We start from the raw sequence: 17,389 nt of genomic DNA on the forward strand, positions 1-17,389 counted from the left end.
AATACAATATAATCTAAAATACCTAGCAACCGTAATTTAAATCTCTGATTCAGACAACATATAAACATACAAAATCAACTAGACCAAAATCTCAGATAAAATATCTGATTTTCATAGCATCTTGGCTTTACATCAACAGATTTAATGCAATTTTTTTTAGTTTATTAACAACGCATGCGTATATGTAAATATAGTACTTCAAATCTAAATTCTCATAAAAATAATATTTCATTTTACCATTAACATCATTCAATAAATTTTATACACGAAAGAAAATGAGTCATTTGAACTCCAAGTAAGGCAAATCTTAATACAAAAATGCAAGTGAAAGACACCAACCTGGTTAGGAGGAGTTTAGAGAGAAAATTTAGGAGCTGTGGACACCCGTATAGCAGCATATATATATATATATAATTCTGGATTATTAAAAAATAAATAAATAGCTGTTGGATATTAAAAGGATGCGAAGTATAAGGCAAAAAGTAGGAGCAAGAAATTATAAAATAGATACAACTGAAAAGCAAGTTTGGATTACATATTGTATATTGTTGTTTTCCTTTAGGGTAAATTACACATTTAGCGCCTAAAATAACAATTTTGATCCATTTTAATACTTAAACTTTCAATTTTTTCAAAATCATACATAATGTTTAGTTTTCATTTCATTTTAATACCCTACCGTTAAAACTTTAACGCATTTAGTACCCAATCTATCAATTTTGATCCATTTTAATACCTAAACTTTCAAAAAAAATTCAAAATTTAACGTTAGATTTTGAAGGGGTTAACTAAAATGAAACAAAAACTAAAGTTGTTAACGGTGGGATACTAAAATGAAATAAAAACTAAATTTTAAATCTAGATCTAAATATTTGATGGTTGGGGGATAGTCGACATGTGATTGGATTATCTTCGACAACATAATTGATTTTGGGATTAGAGATTTTTAAAATAATTAAAAAAATTAGAGTTTTTTTAAAAAATAAAAAAGATCATTCAACCATACTAAAATAAGAAAAAAATAATTATCAACAGGGTTGTTTAAGTGGTGAGTAAGTTGATATCCTTTAAATAAGTTTCGAGTTAAATGTACGATATGAATCAATTCAGATTAATCAAGATAAAATCCTGAAAACATAAAGGACATCAAATTATAAGAAACATCATTCAAAAATAGTAAAATAATTTTGAAATTCTTTCATATAATGACTCTTTTTTCCTCACAAAAATTTATAGACCAATTTAGAAAATATCATTTTTCACCAAACCACTGAATTTATCGAAAGGCATTGGAACGTTATTTTGAGTTTTGAATTGCGAAATAAAGGAAATGGAGTCCAAAATGGATGTTCTAATACCCAAAAGTTAAATTTGTGGAGTGTACTCCATTAACATTCTAAGCCCAAACACACTGCTAGAACTCCTATTTACACACATAAATGTAAGGCTTAATATAAAAATAATAATAAACTACACATTTAGTACTTAAACTATCAGTTTTGGTTTATTTTGATATTTAATTTTTTTAATTTTTTTTAAAATCATACTTAATATTTAGTTTTTGTTCCGTATTAGTACCCCATTGTTAAAAAATTAATACATTTAGTACCCAAACTATCAATTTTGATCCATTTGAATACCTAAACTTCCAATTTTTTTTTCAAAACTTAACATTAAATTTTTAACAAGGGTACTAAAATGAAAAAACTAAATTTTAGGTATGATTTTGAAAAATTAAAAGTTTATATACTAAAATGGACTAAAACCAATAGTTTAGATACTAAACGTGCAAATTATCCTAAAAATAAATGTCTAAACTATACTCAAAATTAATTTTTTTGGTATCTAAAGATTTTTTTTGTGTCTAATTTTTTTTTTATTAAAAATAGGTGCATAATATTTTCTCTGTTATATTTTAGATGCCTATTGTTTAAAAAAATCGTTAAATAACACGTCTTAGGTTTAGAATTTTTTAAAATATTCTTAAATAATATTTTATTTTAAAAACTAAAAACATCATACATATTATCTAATATTTTTATTTAACAATAAACACCTAAAACTATAAAAAAATATTAAACACTTATTTTTAATAAAAAAATATTTAAACACAAAAAATATAAACTGCCACACGTGTTATTTAAGCACTTATTTTTTATTAAGCTTACATATAAAGTTGGAAAGATAATTCAAACCCCTACAGTCCCCAACTCTGTTACCGCCACACGGAGTTGCCAGTTTTTTCAATCTAACGGACGGCTGGGCAGCCGGAGCTTTCGCCATTCCTCTTTTTTATTTTCTCTCTATCATATCAGGTAAGAAGAATAAGATCCTTTGATTTAAGATTGAAACGAATGGAACGGATTGAATGATTGATTTATAGATAATCAAAGTTCACTAATTTTCTTTTTTGCTCTATATTGAAAAAGGATTTTATCTCCTCTTTCTAGATTATTAGGTCATGTTTCACTCTCGGGTCTCAATGTTTCGATTCCTTCATTTTTCCTTCATTATTTTGATTGAAACTCTTAGTTTTTTAGCGCTTAATTTGAATTATAGGCTCATTTGCGCTCTCTGAATCTGCTTCTTCAACTATTCTGCTGCATTCCATTCAAGATTTTTCAAGTATTTGTTGAGAGATCGCAAACAATGTTGCAATGGATGGGGGATCAAGACGGAAAGTCTTAATTGTAAGCCTCACATAATCTGAATTTCACTTTTTGATTAGACTCTCTCAGATGTTTTTACCTGGTGCTTTTTTGCTGAACTTATTTTACATGTTAGGGTCTGTTTGTTTCCCGTAATTGGAATTACGGAATTGGTTTTCCCCGAATTCCCGTGTTTGTTTTACGTAATTCGTTTTCCGGAAAATGTTTTCCCGTGTTTGTTTCACGTAATTCGTTTTCCGGAAAACGTTTTCCCGTTTTTGTTTCACGTAATTCGTTTTCCAGAATGTAATTCATTTTCCTAGTAACAGAATTTCCTTTGTGTTTTCTGTAAAATGACTTACGGATTCATTTTCCGTAAGTCATTTTTCAAACTTTTCACTTCAAAGCAAAAATACTCAAAATAATTTTATTTTATGAATTTAATATTAATAAAATATTTTAATATCATTTTCATCAAAATATTAATTATTAAAATATTTAAAATATATTTATTAATATTTATAATAATATAATATTATATTTTAATATTATAAAATAATCATTATATTATAATATATTATTATTTTTATTTTAATAATATATAATAAATTTTTTTTATATTTAATAATGAATAATATTATTATATATTTCAATAATATTTTAGTAAAGATATTAAAATATACTAATTAATATTTTTAAAATATAATATAGTACTATTACTTAAATAAATAATTAATATAATTTATAAAATTTTATTTCACTAAAATATACCGAAAAAATGTTTAAATAACATCTTCCAAACATCATAAAACGTTTTCCAGATGTTTTCAAGAAATGTAATTCATTTTCCAGAAATGTAATTCATTTTACAGAAATGTAATTCATTTTCCAGAATTCAAATTCCAGTAATTCATTTTCCAGTAATTCAAATTCCAATAATTTAAATTCCAGTAATTCATTTTCTGAAAAACCAATTACAGCTAAACAAACAGACCCTTAATTTCTACTACTCACTCGTCTCTCCCACAACATTTCACTACCACTTTCCTGTTTCTCTCTCTCTCTCCCTCCCTCCCTCCCTCCCTCTCCCTCCCTCCCTCTCTCTCCCTCTCTCCCTCTCCCTCCCTCCCTCTCCCTCTCCCTCTCCCTCCTCCCTCTCTCTCCCCCCCTCTCCCTGCCTCCCTCCCCCCCCTCCCCCTCCCCCTCTCCCTCCCTCCCCCCCTCCCTCCCTCCCTCTATGTATGTATGTATTATTCTGCCACATTTGTATTTTAACATAGCAGTAAACATACTACACCACAACATTGGTAATTAGGTATCTCCAAATCATGCACAATATTTGTTCTCACATAACACTTTTGTGCATGCCGTGTCCTGTTTCTCCACAACTTCAGTCAAGGAGATCTACACTGAACAGGTACACAACCTTATTCTTTTTTTCTTTTATTTGTTACTCATCAATCGTTCCTCTACCCTGTCAAGCACTGCAACATGAATTCCGATAAACCACGTCCTACTTTTGTGGAAATTATTTTCTATTTGATGCTTTCTTCTTTTTTCTTGTTAATGTCAAGGCAAAAACAATACTTTGAACAAAGGAAACAAAAAGAAAAGGCAGCAGTTTCTGAGGGCCATATTGATGAAACTACCATAACTGGACGACATCAAAAGGAATGTCAATCTCTGGATATCCTCAACTTGCTCGACCTCTCAACTGTTTCTGCTGAAGGTAAGTGTTATCCCAGCAGTAAGTTCTTTAAATTTCTTTTTCTGGATAACTAATTTATGCAACACAAATGAGACCACTTGAAATGTCAAGCTGATAATTGATATTGGTCTGTGCATCCGTGACCTCCATACTTTGCTCTTTTACAGAAATGTAGCAATATTTTTGTTTCTCTTGAAATTATCTTCAATCATATTTTCCTGCCCTCATCACCCTTTCATTTGTCAGGGGTATGTTTTCATTCACTGCAGGGATTCAAATGGCGGCCCGATAGCAGTATCGCGGCCGCTAAACCGTCAAATGCCAGTGCTGAACAAATACCGCACCAATAGTGGCCGCAAAAATGCTATAATGAAATAGCGGCAACAGCGCACAACTATTCCATGTTATCATCGATTTTTTTTCATATAAAAAAGTTATTAAAATTGTTTTTATAATTATAATTGTTATATTTTACAATGAGTTGTGAGAACTAGAAAAAAATTCACGATCATGACCACATTGACCAAGGTAGGATAAACACGACGCAGTCGGAAATACAACCACAAACTCAATTTAAATCCCTGAATTTTAGTGCTTTATTCGATATCAAACTTAGTTGATATGCATGTTTGCCTGCTAATGCATCATGTGCAAAATTGAAACGATATGCTAATGTGTATTTACCGGGGGAATTGTATCTAACTCAATATTTATAGGCACATGAATTGCCTCACTAGAGATCACTACTTTTTGATACATTGATGATGCAATGCTTTTATGCTACTGTTCAGATTTTGACCGACCTTTATTTGCCCCCTTTTGTATTCTATGTTTGCAATCAAGTAGGGAGTCATGGTAAGTTTGGTGCTTTGACATTGATGTATCAAATACCAAAGGATCCAGCAATAATCGTTTCAAGTTCAGTCCCCCCTTCTTCTTCTCTTAAAACCAAGGAAGCAGGTATCCATTAATATTACTGTGCATAACTTTGTGAACTAAGGTGTGACTTCTTTTAGATTCATGGTGTTTATAGTGCAAAATACAATTTGATGGTGCAGGTGCAGGTGCTCCACCATCAAGCTGCCAAGGGAAGTTGCAATACTCGAAGTAGGTCATTACTTTATGTCACCTTGCTGGCGCTTAGATTTCTCGTTTTTGTAACTAAAAATATCCTCTACTTCACATAATCACATCTCATTTTTTATTTAGATAGTTCTTGGCAGAGACACCCCCAAAAAATCAAGCATTGTGTTACAGTTGGAGGAGATGAGCGGGATGAGAACGATGATTGTGAAGAAAGCGAAAGAATTGGGGAAAGAAGAAGCTTAGGGTTAGGGATTGAGGATGGAGAATTGGGAATCAAGGTGAGAGAAGGAATGGAAAGAAGGGAATTAGGGATTGAAACTGAAGAAGAGGAAATGATGCATTTACCCTCTGAAGTGGAGCGTGCTGTTGAACCGACTCAGAAGAAATTGGATCTAGTGGAGTTTCAGACCCAAGTCAAATGGAAGCAACCCAAGATTGGTGGCCTAGTAACATGAAAGAGGCATATAAGATTAGTTTGTTATAACTGTTATAGATGTAATGCCAGCAGGCATGTTTTACAATTTACTTTTCTAGCCCTGTAACTAAATAAGATTGGCTGAGAGCTTGGTTTTAAAAAGTGTAAAGCGCCTAGGGTCCTAGACGCCGAAGCGCTAAGCGCTAAGCGAAAGCGCTCGCTTTATGCACAAGAAGTGCCAGAAAGGCCGAAATTCACAAAAAAATACAAAATATTTATAAATTATCTTATAAATACTTAAATATCAAAGTGTCAATACATATATTCAAAACTTATAAGTACTTAAACACCAAAATATAATTCTCAATATACTTATAACTTATAAGTTATAAATACTTAAATACTTATATACGATTAACCATACGACTATATGAGCATACTAATCTCAAAAGATGGTCTATACTAAAAGTAGTCTAAAGTGAGATGAACAAAAGTATTTTTCTAAACCCTCAACTCCTTATAACTAAAAATCCTCTAAATCGTCATCGTCATCAACTCGGACAACACCATCTTCTTCATCACTAGACACTCCAATATCTTCTTCCATCTCATCTTCATCAACTAAGCATCTACAAGATGGTCTACTAGAGATAGGATTATGAGTAGGAGATTTTCCTTTATCATTTCTCGATGGTCCGGCTCCATCATTCACTACTTTTGATGCTCTAGTTAGATAACTAGGCTCATATGCACTGGAAGCGTTAGCAACATCACTCTATGTCAAATCCTCACCAGCAAACACCGCCTCATCATCATCTTCATCTTCTTCCATTCTTCCCATCAACCACTCATTGCTCTCATCAATATCTTGCAAAAGAATGGGATCGGTCTCCTTACTTTTAGCTCGGCACTCCAAGGCATGATTGAATTTCACAAACACCATGTCATTCAATCTAGATTGTGCCAATCTATTTCGTTTCTTAGTGTGAAACTACAAGAAAAAAAAACCAAAACTGATAATTTAATAGCCCGCTAAACCCTAAATAAGCCCAAAAATTGTATCTGCTAAAGCCCAGAATCGTATCTTCTAAACTCGAAATTAAGCGCCGATTAGCGCTTTGCTAAAAGCGCTGCAAAAGCGCCGATTACTACCGCTTAATGAATTCGTAGTGCTTTTGCTATGCTGAAGCGCCAGGGGCCTCGCTCGAGTCGCTTAGCGCTTTAATCGCGCTTAAGCGGCGCTTTTTTAAACTAAGGCTGAGAGGCATTTGATTCCTCAGATTATGAATGAAGTGTTTTCTTATTCTCTAAAATCCTTTCTTTTCTATTTCCTCATTCTCGCTTTCTTCTATAATTCTCTTGAACTATAACAATTTGGTATCGAGAGCCTCGGTTTCTGGCAAGTTTGGTAGCATGCCCAAGAAAAATCAGAACATGGCAGAAGATTTAGCTGAGTTGTAGAAACAGACGGAAGAATTGACAACACTAGTGAAACAAGGACAAGATGAGTCTAATCCACCTAAATAGTGGGAGACTCAGGAATAGAGGATTTCTACACTGGAGTCTAGATTGGCTACGAATCACGGATATGTGGAGGAAATCTTGAAGATTCTGACTGGTAGAAAGGAGGATCAAAACCAGTCTGCTGGGGATCAGGTACAGACTCCTAACTTATCCAATATGAGTAGTAAACAACCTGTTAAGGTGACAGTGATTAATGATAAGACTAGGTTTACTTATAAACCTGAGGAGCCTGGAATTCTTAAGTCTAAACCAGGGGATTTGCCTGTTCATGTGGATAGCTGTAAAAATGACAATCTAATGGGGGAGAACAGTGCTATTAGAAATCAATTATTAGCAGTAGAGGTGGATAGAAGAGGTACTGGGGGGTCTTCCAATATGTCAGGGGTAATGTGGCATAGACAAAAAATTGAGCTGCCAATTTTTGAAGGATTTAATCCAAGGGGATGGCTACAAAAATGTCTGAAATATTTTTCTCTTTGTAATATTGCTGATGAGTAAAGAGTTGAGGTGGCTACAATGTATTTAGCAGGTAAGGCTAAAATTTGGTTTGATGGTTACATTATGCAAAAATATCATGTTACTTGGCATGAGTTTGAGGCAGACATATGTTATAGGTTAAGTGATAGATTTTTTTGTTGATATAGCAGAGGAGTTTACAAAGTTAGTTCAAAAGGGGATTGTGGAAGAATATCATGATAGATTTGAGGAATTACAACCACAAATGTTACTTCAAAACCCTACATTAGGGGAAGAATTTTTTGTTTCTCTGTTTATTAGTGGGTTAAGGGAGGATATTGGAACCTAAGTCACTTTCTGAGGCATGTAGGCAAGCTAAGTTATATGAGTTGTCTATGGATTTTGAAAGAAAAAGATTGAGATCAGCCTTCAGAAGTTCACCCTATCCAAATCCTACATCTACTCTAAAGCCAAATCAGCTACCAGTTCAGCAGAAAAATTCAGCTAATCCATCACCAAAGCAGAATTTAATAGATTACAGAAGACAAAACAATTTATGCTTTAAATGTGGGGATAAATTTGTTCCATGTCGTTAATGCAAAATGAAGCAATTGAACATGATGATGGAGGATGACACTGTTTTACCCTAAAAAAATTCACCAGCAAATTCTGAGCAAACAATTATGCAAGAAGAAGATAGCCTAGAAATATCAATAAATGCTATTAATGGATGTATTGATCATAATACATTGAGGATACAAGGAACAATTCAAGGGAGACCACTTAGTATATTGATTGACAGTGGTAGTACCCACAGTTTTTTAACACCTTAGTGGGTTGATGCTGGGAAACAGGTTATGACTCCCTATCCTTTGGCCATTACAATAGCTAATGGACAACAACTTTTGTAACACCCATAACCCGTATAATTATACCTATACAGATTATAGATATTATCCGAATTTCTAAAACCATTTTACGATTCAAAAGTGATTTAAAATTTATTTTCTTAAAATAGTAAATGATATTATAAAAATATCATATCATATAAAATTACGTTTCGTTATAACAATTTAATTCAAAATATTTTTATTTATGAATAGTGAATAGTACCCGAACAGTGAACAGTGGGGAAATCGATTCCTTGTAGCAGGGGAATCGGTACCCCTTTAACAATCTGGAAATTTTGTTTAAAACGTGGTTACTGTTCATGCTACAGTACTGCTACAGTAATTTCCGAAACTTACATATTAACTTATAAAAACTTAACATTTCCTCACTATAAAAATTCTATTTTTGTTTCCAACTATATTTAACAAAATAAATTGAATATTATTAATTACATGCCACTATGTATTTCAAAATTTCACAATAGGATGTCTTACTGATATTGAAATATACTCCCCGATGCTCGATGTCACTTTGAACTCTTTATTCCATTACAGGCTTTTTACCTACACGTGAAATCATCACACGCTAAGTATAAACTTAGTGAGGCAATTAAAACATTTAACAGTGCAATACAATTCATGCATGATTTTCAATATCAAAAATCAAATTTCCACAAAATCATTTTACTAACATATACAATATGTTACCATGATCAAAATAATATAAAATCTCTTACCATTTATCCCATAAGCTCGTAAGCTTATTTTACCAAAATACTTACCATTTAAATTCCACAAGCTCGTAAGCTTATTTTTTCTATATACTTGCCATTATTCCGTAAGCTCATAAGCTTATTTGCATGGTTACCATTTATTAACCAATAAAACATAATCCATAGCCAATAGCCCAATATTAAACCTTGAGGACTCTGGGTATTTGAGTAATATTTGCACCGTAGTGCTACACATAAGGTCGTGCCCGCCATATACACCGAAGTGTATTACACATAAGGTCGTGCCCACCATATACACCGAAGTGTATTACACATAAGGTCGTGCCCACCATATACATCGAAATGTATTATAAACCTGCAGCTGTTATACTCTATGGCATGCCAACTATACCCTGTCCCTCAATGACTTATTTGGGCATATAGTCTACTTTATTCGATCCATCCATGGCAAAGTATATTATCAAATTTAACATTGGGCAGTTCATACCCGAAAACATTCATGGTAAAATATCACATTTTTCATGATCAATGCATTTTAATTTCATACTCTGACATATCAATGTCAATTTATAAAAAATGATATAAAATCATGCCGATATAACCAAGGTCGACTTATCGCAAGTCTTCCTTATGATGTATAAAACATCAACGTATAATTTCATGCATGTATTGCACTCACCTTGACACTTTATGTCTTTCAAAATATATAAGCCTCACTATTGTCCACCATAAGCCTTTTTATATTTGATTTGATTCGATTACAAATCAATCACAATCTGTATAAATCATCAATTCATAACGATACATATGTTAGTATTGTACTAATATAAACATATCCCATAATAACTCCATAATATATTTGAAACTCATTATCTATCAAAATATTTATCTCTTAATAATTCCTTTAACATTGGAATCAATTTTTCCAATTTACACAAAATGGTGTTTCACCATTTTATCACTTAGATTCTTAATATAAAAAATTTCAGCATTGAAATTACTATCATTCAAATGCTTTACAAATACATAATTATCTTTATGTACCCCAACTCTACAAATGTTGTAAATAAACCACAAATCTTTTCAAACTTCCAAAACAGTCATATATCACATATAACTCTCATTTTAATTTCAAAACAACATTTTCCAGCATAGTATATCAATTATACAACACTTATACAACAACCCATCAATTTTCCATATTCAGACAATTCGTACTGCCTTCAAAGAATCAATAATCTGTATTGATATACACACTTGAATTCAATTCCGTTTCTTCCATTGAAAACTATACTCGAATAAAAATCTATCCATATAAAGAACTCCTTCTAATTCATTATGTACAATTTATGGTGAATTTTCAAAGTTGACCAACAGAATCTGTTTTGCAGAATCTGCTGTCCGATTTTTCTGACCTTTCCTTGGTTAAAAATTCATATCGTTTTGTATACAACTTGAAATTGATCCCCGTTTGTTTTAAAAGAAATTAGATCGATATATGAACATAATATATAAAAATAATCTCCAAATTATTTTTATATAATTTATGGTCAATTTTCGAACCTACTGCCAGATTCAAAATCCAAACTGTTTTCTTTAACTTCATTCTTAGGTTCTTCATCAATTCTTACAACCAATTCTTTAAAATCACTTAACTCATCAAAACCCATAAAACACAAGAATCAAAATCCCCTTCATCAACTCAAGATGAACTTGAACATAAAACCCTAGTAATATTCATGTCAAAATGTAGAGAATTGAACGTAGAACATTTTTCCTAACCACACCGACTCAAATTCTCAAGAAATCGCTTCAAAATTCAAACTAAAAATGCTTACCTTTCTTGCTTGAAAGTGTCGGCCCTTGGAGGAAGAAGAAGCTGAAATGTTCCCCCAATATTGTTATTCTAATATTAATTATATCTATCACATGCTAATATAATATCCTAATGGAATTTTTTTATTCCATTCCACAAGAATTTTCATTTTTGCCCTTAATGAATCTCCATAATCACCATAAAATCAAGTCATCTGATCATTATCATATTACAAAGTCAAACATGAATTATTTTGACTTTTATTTCCGAAATTCACCTTGAATTTTCAAAATTTGCGTTTTAGTCACTAAATTCCACTATTTCGATTAAATCTGAAAAATTGATTATTTCCAAACCAAATTTCTCTGATCCAAAATATTAAAATAATATTTCCAACCATATTATAACATCCTTCAAATTTTTGTAAAATTTCAACTCAATCTGAAATACCGATTTTCTTAACGGCTTTGACACTTTTAATTTTTCTTTACCAAAATTCCAAATCCAAAAATATGATTTCTATAAAAACTCCATTCTCAAGAGTAAACAATCTATTTATGGAATAAAATTCTTTTTAGGAAATTATCACTTAATTCCCTAAACCTTTTCCAAATTTTCTACTTTGACCATCAAACTTTCCAAATTTTCATTTTGGTCATTGTCTAAATTTTTGGGGTATTACAACTTTACAGTTCAGCAAGGTGTAATGAGGTGGAATGGAAGATGCAAGGGCACTCTTTTATACATGATTTTAGACTACTTCAGTTGGGGGGTAGTGATATGGTATTGGGTGTGGATTGGATGAAAATGTTCAGTCCAATTTTGATGGACTTCAATAACATGACATTGAGTTTTGTGCATAAAGGGGAGCAAATTATTATACAAGGTCAGCAACATTCTAATTTTCTACAACAGATTTTAGGAGCTACCCTATTGAAGATGACAGTTTCTGACTCATCTATTTTGGGACATGTAATCCTATTTACTATGTCTAATGGTTCCAAGACTATTCCTACAGCTATTCAATCTCTATTGGACCAATATCACTTTGTTTTTACTGAGCCTACAGGCCTGCCACCTACAAGGAATCATGATCATGCTATTACTCTTAAACCTGAAGTTGCTCCTATTAATTTAAGACCTTATAGATTTCCACATAATCAGAAAGTTGAAGTGGAAAGGCAGATTGCTAATATGCTATCATCCTCTATTATTCAGCAAAACAAAAGTCCATTTGCTTCTCCATGTCTTTTAATAAAAAAGAAGGATGGTACTTGGAGGTTTTGTGTAGACTACAGGAAGTTAAACAACATGACATTGAAAGATAAATTCCCAATTCCTGTGGTAGAGGATTTATTGGATGAATTACATGGAGCAATATATTTTTCCAAAATTGATTTGAGGTCTGGTTATTAGAAAATCAAAATTAAAACTGAGGATATTTATAAGACAGTATTCAGAACTCATCAAGGCCACTATGAATTTATGGTAATGCCCTTTGGGCTTACTAATGCCCCTGCTACATTCCAAGCTCTAATGAATGAATTATTTAGTTCATTTCTTAGAAAATTTGTCTTGGTTTTTTATGATATCCTAGTTTACAGTACCTTTATGGCAGATCATGTTGTTCATCTTGAATTAGTTTTGAAAATCTTGAAAACTAATCAACTATTTTCCAAGATATCAAAATGCTTCTTTGGACAGACTCAAGTGGTATACTTGGGCCATATTATCTCAACTTCTGGAGTATCTACTGACCCTTCTAAAGTTGCAGCTATGAAGGATTGGCCTGTGCCAAAATCTCTAAAATCTTTGCATGGATTTTTGGGATTAACAGGCTATTACAGACTATTTATAAAGGGTTATGGTACAATTAGTAAACCCTTGAAACAACTGCTCAAGAAGGACATTTTTAAGTGGACTGAGGAGGCTTTACTGGCTTTTGAGAAATTAAAGTATGCTATATGTGAGGCCCCTGTTTTAGCATTACCAGACTTTGATAAATGTTTTTATTTGGAGATAGATGCAAGTTCAGGGGGAATTAGGGTTGTATTATCTCAAGATGAAAGTCCTATTGCTTACCTTAGCAAGGCCCTTAGTCCTAGACATGCTGCTCTCTCTATAAATGAAAGAGAGTACCTTGCTATTTTATTGGTAGCTTCTAAATGGAGATATTATTTAGAAGGCAGTCCTTTTGTTATCAAAACAGACCATGAACCTCTCAAGTATTTATTGGAGCATAAATTAACTACTTCTATTCAAAAGAAGGGCCTGACTAAACTGTTGGGATTGTATTACACTATTCAGTACAGGAAGGGAAAATCTAATGTAGTTGTTGATGCCCTTTCTAGAGAGTGGGAAGATCAAGGTCAATGCTTAGCTATGAGTACTACTTTGATTATTCCTAGTTGGGTGCAAGAGGTGGAACAATCTTATAAAGAGGATAAAATGGCTGCTGAGTGGATCTCTATTTTAACAGTTAATCCTAGTGTTGATCCTAGGTGGAAATATTCTAAGGGTATCCTTAGATTTCAACATAGAGTTTATATTGGGGGCTAACGGAACTCTAAGGTTACAGATTATTCAAATCTTACATGATTCACCCCATTGTGGTCATTCTGGTATACAGGCCACTTATCAGAGGATTAAGGCTTATTTTTACTGGCCTAAGTTGAAAGCTATGGTAGCAACTCATATCAGGGCTTGTACAGTGTGTCAACAAACAAAGGTGGAGCATATTGCTAAGCCAAGACTCCTACAACCAATCCCTATTCCTCATCAAGCTTGGGAGGTAATTACTATGAATTTTATAGAGGGTTTACCTACATCTTTGAGGAAAACTGCATTTTGGTGGTAGTTGACAAGTTTACAAAATACAGTTATTTCCTAGCATTTTCACATCCCTATTATGCTACTGATGTAGCTAAATTATATTTGGATACTGTCTATAAACTTCATGGCCAGCCTAAAATGGCCATTTCTGACAGGGACAAAACATTCACTAGTCTCTTCTGGAGAGAACTAATGAATTAGTTAGGGACTAAAACATTATTTAGCATTGCTTACCATCCAGAGACTGATGGTCAAACAGAAAGGGTGAATCAGTGTTTAGAATAATATTTAAGGGGCCTATTTTTTTTCAACCAAAGTAGTGGGCAAAATGGTTGCCTCGTGCAGAATGGTGGTATAACACAACCTATCACACTGCCCTAAAGCTTACACCATTTCAGGCTTTGTATGGTTATAAACCTCCTACTATGGTTTGACAGACAAAAACTACAGTGCAATCTATTAGTGATTTAATGAATATCAGAGAGAATATTAGACAGTTGGTAAAGTTGTAGTTAGAGCAGGCAAGCAGCAGAATGAAACAATAATCAGACAAAAAGAGGACAAAGAGGGTATTTGCAGTGGGAGATAGTGTTTACCTGAAGCTGCAACCATATCGCCAAACTTCACTAGCTCTGCGAAAGAATTTAAAATTAGCAGCAAAGTATTATGGTCCTTATAAAATTATTGAGAAAATTGGTGAAGTTGCGTATAAATTGGACTTACCAGATTCTTCTAGAATGCATCCAGTTTTTCATGTCAGTCTCCTGAAGAAACATGTGGGTGACTCGGTCATTTCTTCAACTGAACCTCTTGCAATGAATGATGATGGTCAGATTCATGTTGAATCGTATAAGGTTATGGGGAGAAGAATAATAAATAGACATAACAAACCTGTAACTCAGTTGTTGGTGCGATGGAGAAACCTTGATGAAACCAATGATTCGTGGGAGGACTATACTGTTCTCAGAGGACAATTTCCAGAGTTTAATCCCTGGGGACAAGGATCGATTCCAGTGACAGGTATTGTTATAGTTTGAGGAGATGAGCGGGATGAGAATGATGATTGTGAAGAAAGCGAAGGAATTGGGGAAAGAAGAAGCCTAGGGTTAGGGATTGAGGATGGAGAATTGGGAATCGAGGCTGGAGAAGGAATGTAAAGAAGGGAATTAGGAATTGAAACTGAAGAAGAGGACAGGATGCATTTACCCTCTGAAGTGGAGCGTGTTGTTGAACCGACTTAGAAGAAATTGGATCTAGTGGAGTTTCAGACCCAAATCGAGTGGAAGCAGCCCAAGATTGGTGGCCCAGTAACCTGAAAGAGGCAGATAAGATCAGTTTGTTATAACTGTTATAGATGTAATGCATGTTGGCATGTTTTACAATTTACTTTTTTAGCCCTGTAATTAAATAAGATTGGTTGAGAGGCATTTGATTCATGAGATTATGAATGAAGTGTTTTCTTATTCTCTAAAATCCTTTCTTTTCTATTTCCTCATTCTCGCATTCTTCTCTAATTCTCTTGAACTATAACACATTGCTACAATTATTTATATTAACAATTTCATGTAAATATTTAATTACTATTGCGTCTGCTTTTACCAAAAAAGAAAAAAAGAGAAAAAGCTTAAGCAATCTAATATTTTGAAATAATAATTGTACATTGACTAAATCGAAGAGTACTCTCTCTAATCATCAAGAACGCTTGCTTACATTGCGAAAAGCTAATGCTTGTTTTGCTGCACAGGGTTTCATTTCGAGATCATGACAATTCTGATTTAAATGTTGCCAATAATAGTCTGGATCTCAGGAATGCAGCCACCGAGAATCGTAAAGTTGTAATGTTGGGCTATTGTTAATATAAAAGATCTCAACTAGTTTATTTTACAATTTCCATGTCCTGACGAGATTGTTTCTAGCTGAAAAGTATACAAGTTTTTATTGCAATTTGTAACTGATATTATTATGGATTTTTTTCTGAATGTTTTACACTAAATATATTGTTCTCTTTGATCTTTTCTTCCACTGTTTACTTTCCAGAACTATCCGTTTTCGACATGCTAATTAGTGATGAATCAGATGTGAATTCAGGGAGAAGGCTGGTTCTTGAAGCTCATGTTGCATTTTCAGTTGAAGGTATGATCTTACACGTTAACTGTTGAGGGAAGGATTAAGGCAGTTGGTCATGTAGAAGTGGGTTTTCAAAAGAAACTAAAAGCAAAGTTATGTGAACACTGTTTTCCATGACATTCCCTCCTTTTATTTCATATTTATCACTGTTTGAAAAGAAGAGTTAATTTTACAATTGTCTGTACATATAAATAAAAGAACTGTAGTAAGCCAAAAATTGAATACTCTAGGAATCTTCGGAAGATAAATGGATAACTTCTGAATAAAATAGTAGCAAAGAAAGTGACTAGTGTCTAAAATAGGGGATACTTCTATTTCAGTTATCCTTACCCATTTAGTCTCGATTGGTTAGCTAGCGCATCATTGAAGATGGTATCTCAACTTCAATTAATTACTTCATTTCCTGTATGTTCTCAATATACTGATGCATATTTTGGTTTTCAACATCCTAATAACATGGTATTGCTCAAAATTGTTTTGGTTTATCAGGTTTAGGTAAAATCAGAACAGACTCTCCATTGCACTCCCCAAAGCAAAAGGGCAGGTAATGAATAATTTGCAAGATTTCTCATATTCTCAATTGATCGCTTGCTAGATAATTGTTTCTCGGTGCTAAAAACAGTTGGTTTCAGTTTCCTGGACAACTCAGTGCCATATGGTTTCTATGAACTGCATACTTCATGAATCTATTTTCTATTTAAAATGGTACTTCTATTTACAAGCAACAATTAATTGATTACCTTAATTAAAATCTGTGGTTTACCTATATCGTAAAAGAATGGAATATGAGATTTCTCCAAAGAAAATATATTTTTGGTTCCAACCTGGATTCTTATTGATGGATAAATCTGATCATACTCCAAAGTGCGCTATTTAACTGATAAGATACTATTTAACTGGTGGCGATCCTTCACTGTTCTCAATGAATATAACTGATCCACATAGAAATTGGAAGCCAAACCTCTCCAGTTTTGCTGAAAACATGCCATTTGACAGCCTTTCCAGCATCAGAGAGTTTTCTTTTGGTGACCCTGACGTTTCCTACAACAAAAGAGAAGATATATGGGATGGTAAATTTCCTTTAGTTCTTTTTTTTCATGAATCATGATTCTTATTGTTCATTTTGCACATTACAACTAATTCTTTGTTATCA

At 33.0% G+C, this 17,389-nt stretch overlaps 1 protein-coding gene across 1 annotated transcript; it reads left to right on the forward strand.

Moving 5' to 3' along the window:
- The first annotated feature begins 2,568 nt into the window (after nucleotides 1-2,568).
- Nucleotides 2,569-16,920, forward strand: LOC120129692. Its single transcript, XM_039147138.1, has 9 exons — nucleotides 2,569-2,690; nucleotides 4,043-4,065; nucleotides 4,223-4,377; nucleotides 5,203-5,316; nucleotides 5,415-5,463; nucleotides 15,854-15,936; nucleotides 16,147-16,242; nucleotides 16,726-16,780; nucleotides 16,869-16,920. The coding sequence occupies exons 1-9, from the start codon at nucleotides 2,658-2,660 to the stop codon at nucleotides 16,918-16,920; spliced, it is 660 nt and encodes a 219-aa protein (XP_039003069.1). The 5' UTR covers nucleotides 2,569-2,657.
- The last annotated feature ends 469 nt before the right edge of the window (nucleotides 16,921-17,389 follow it).

This window comes from Hibiscus syriacus, unplaced genomic scaffold (genome assembly GCF_006381635.1).
Source record: "Hibiscus syriacus cultivar Baekdansim isolate YM2019G1 unplaced genomic scaffold, ASM638163v2 tig00110503_pilon, whole genome shotgun sequence".
Taxonomy (NCBI): domain Eukaryota; kingdom Viridiplantae; phylum Streptophyta; class Magnoliopsida; order Malvales; family Malvaceae; genus Hibiscus; species Hibiscus syriacus.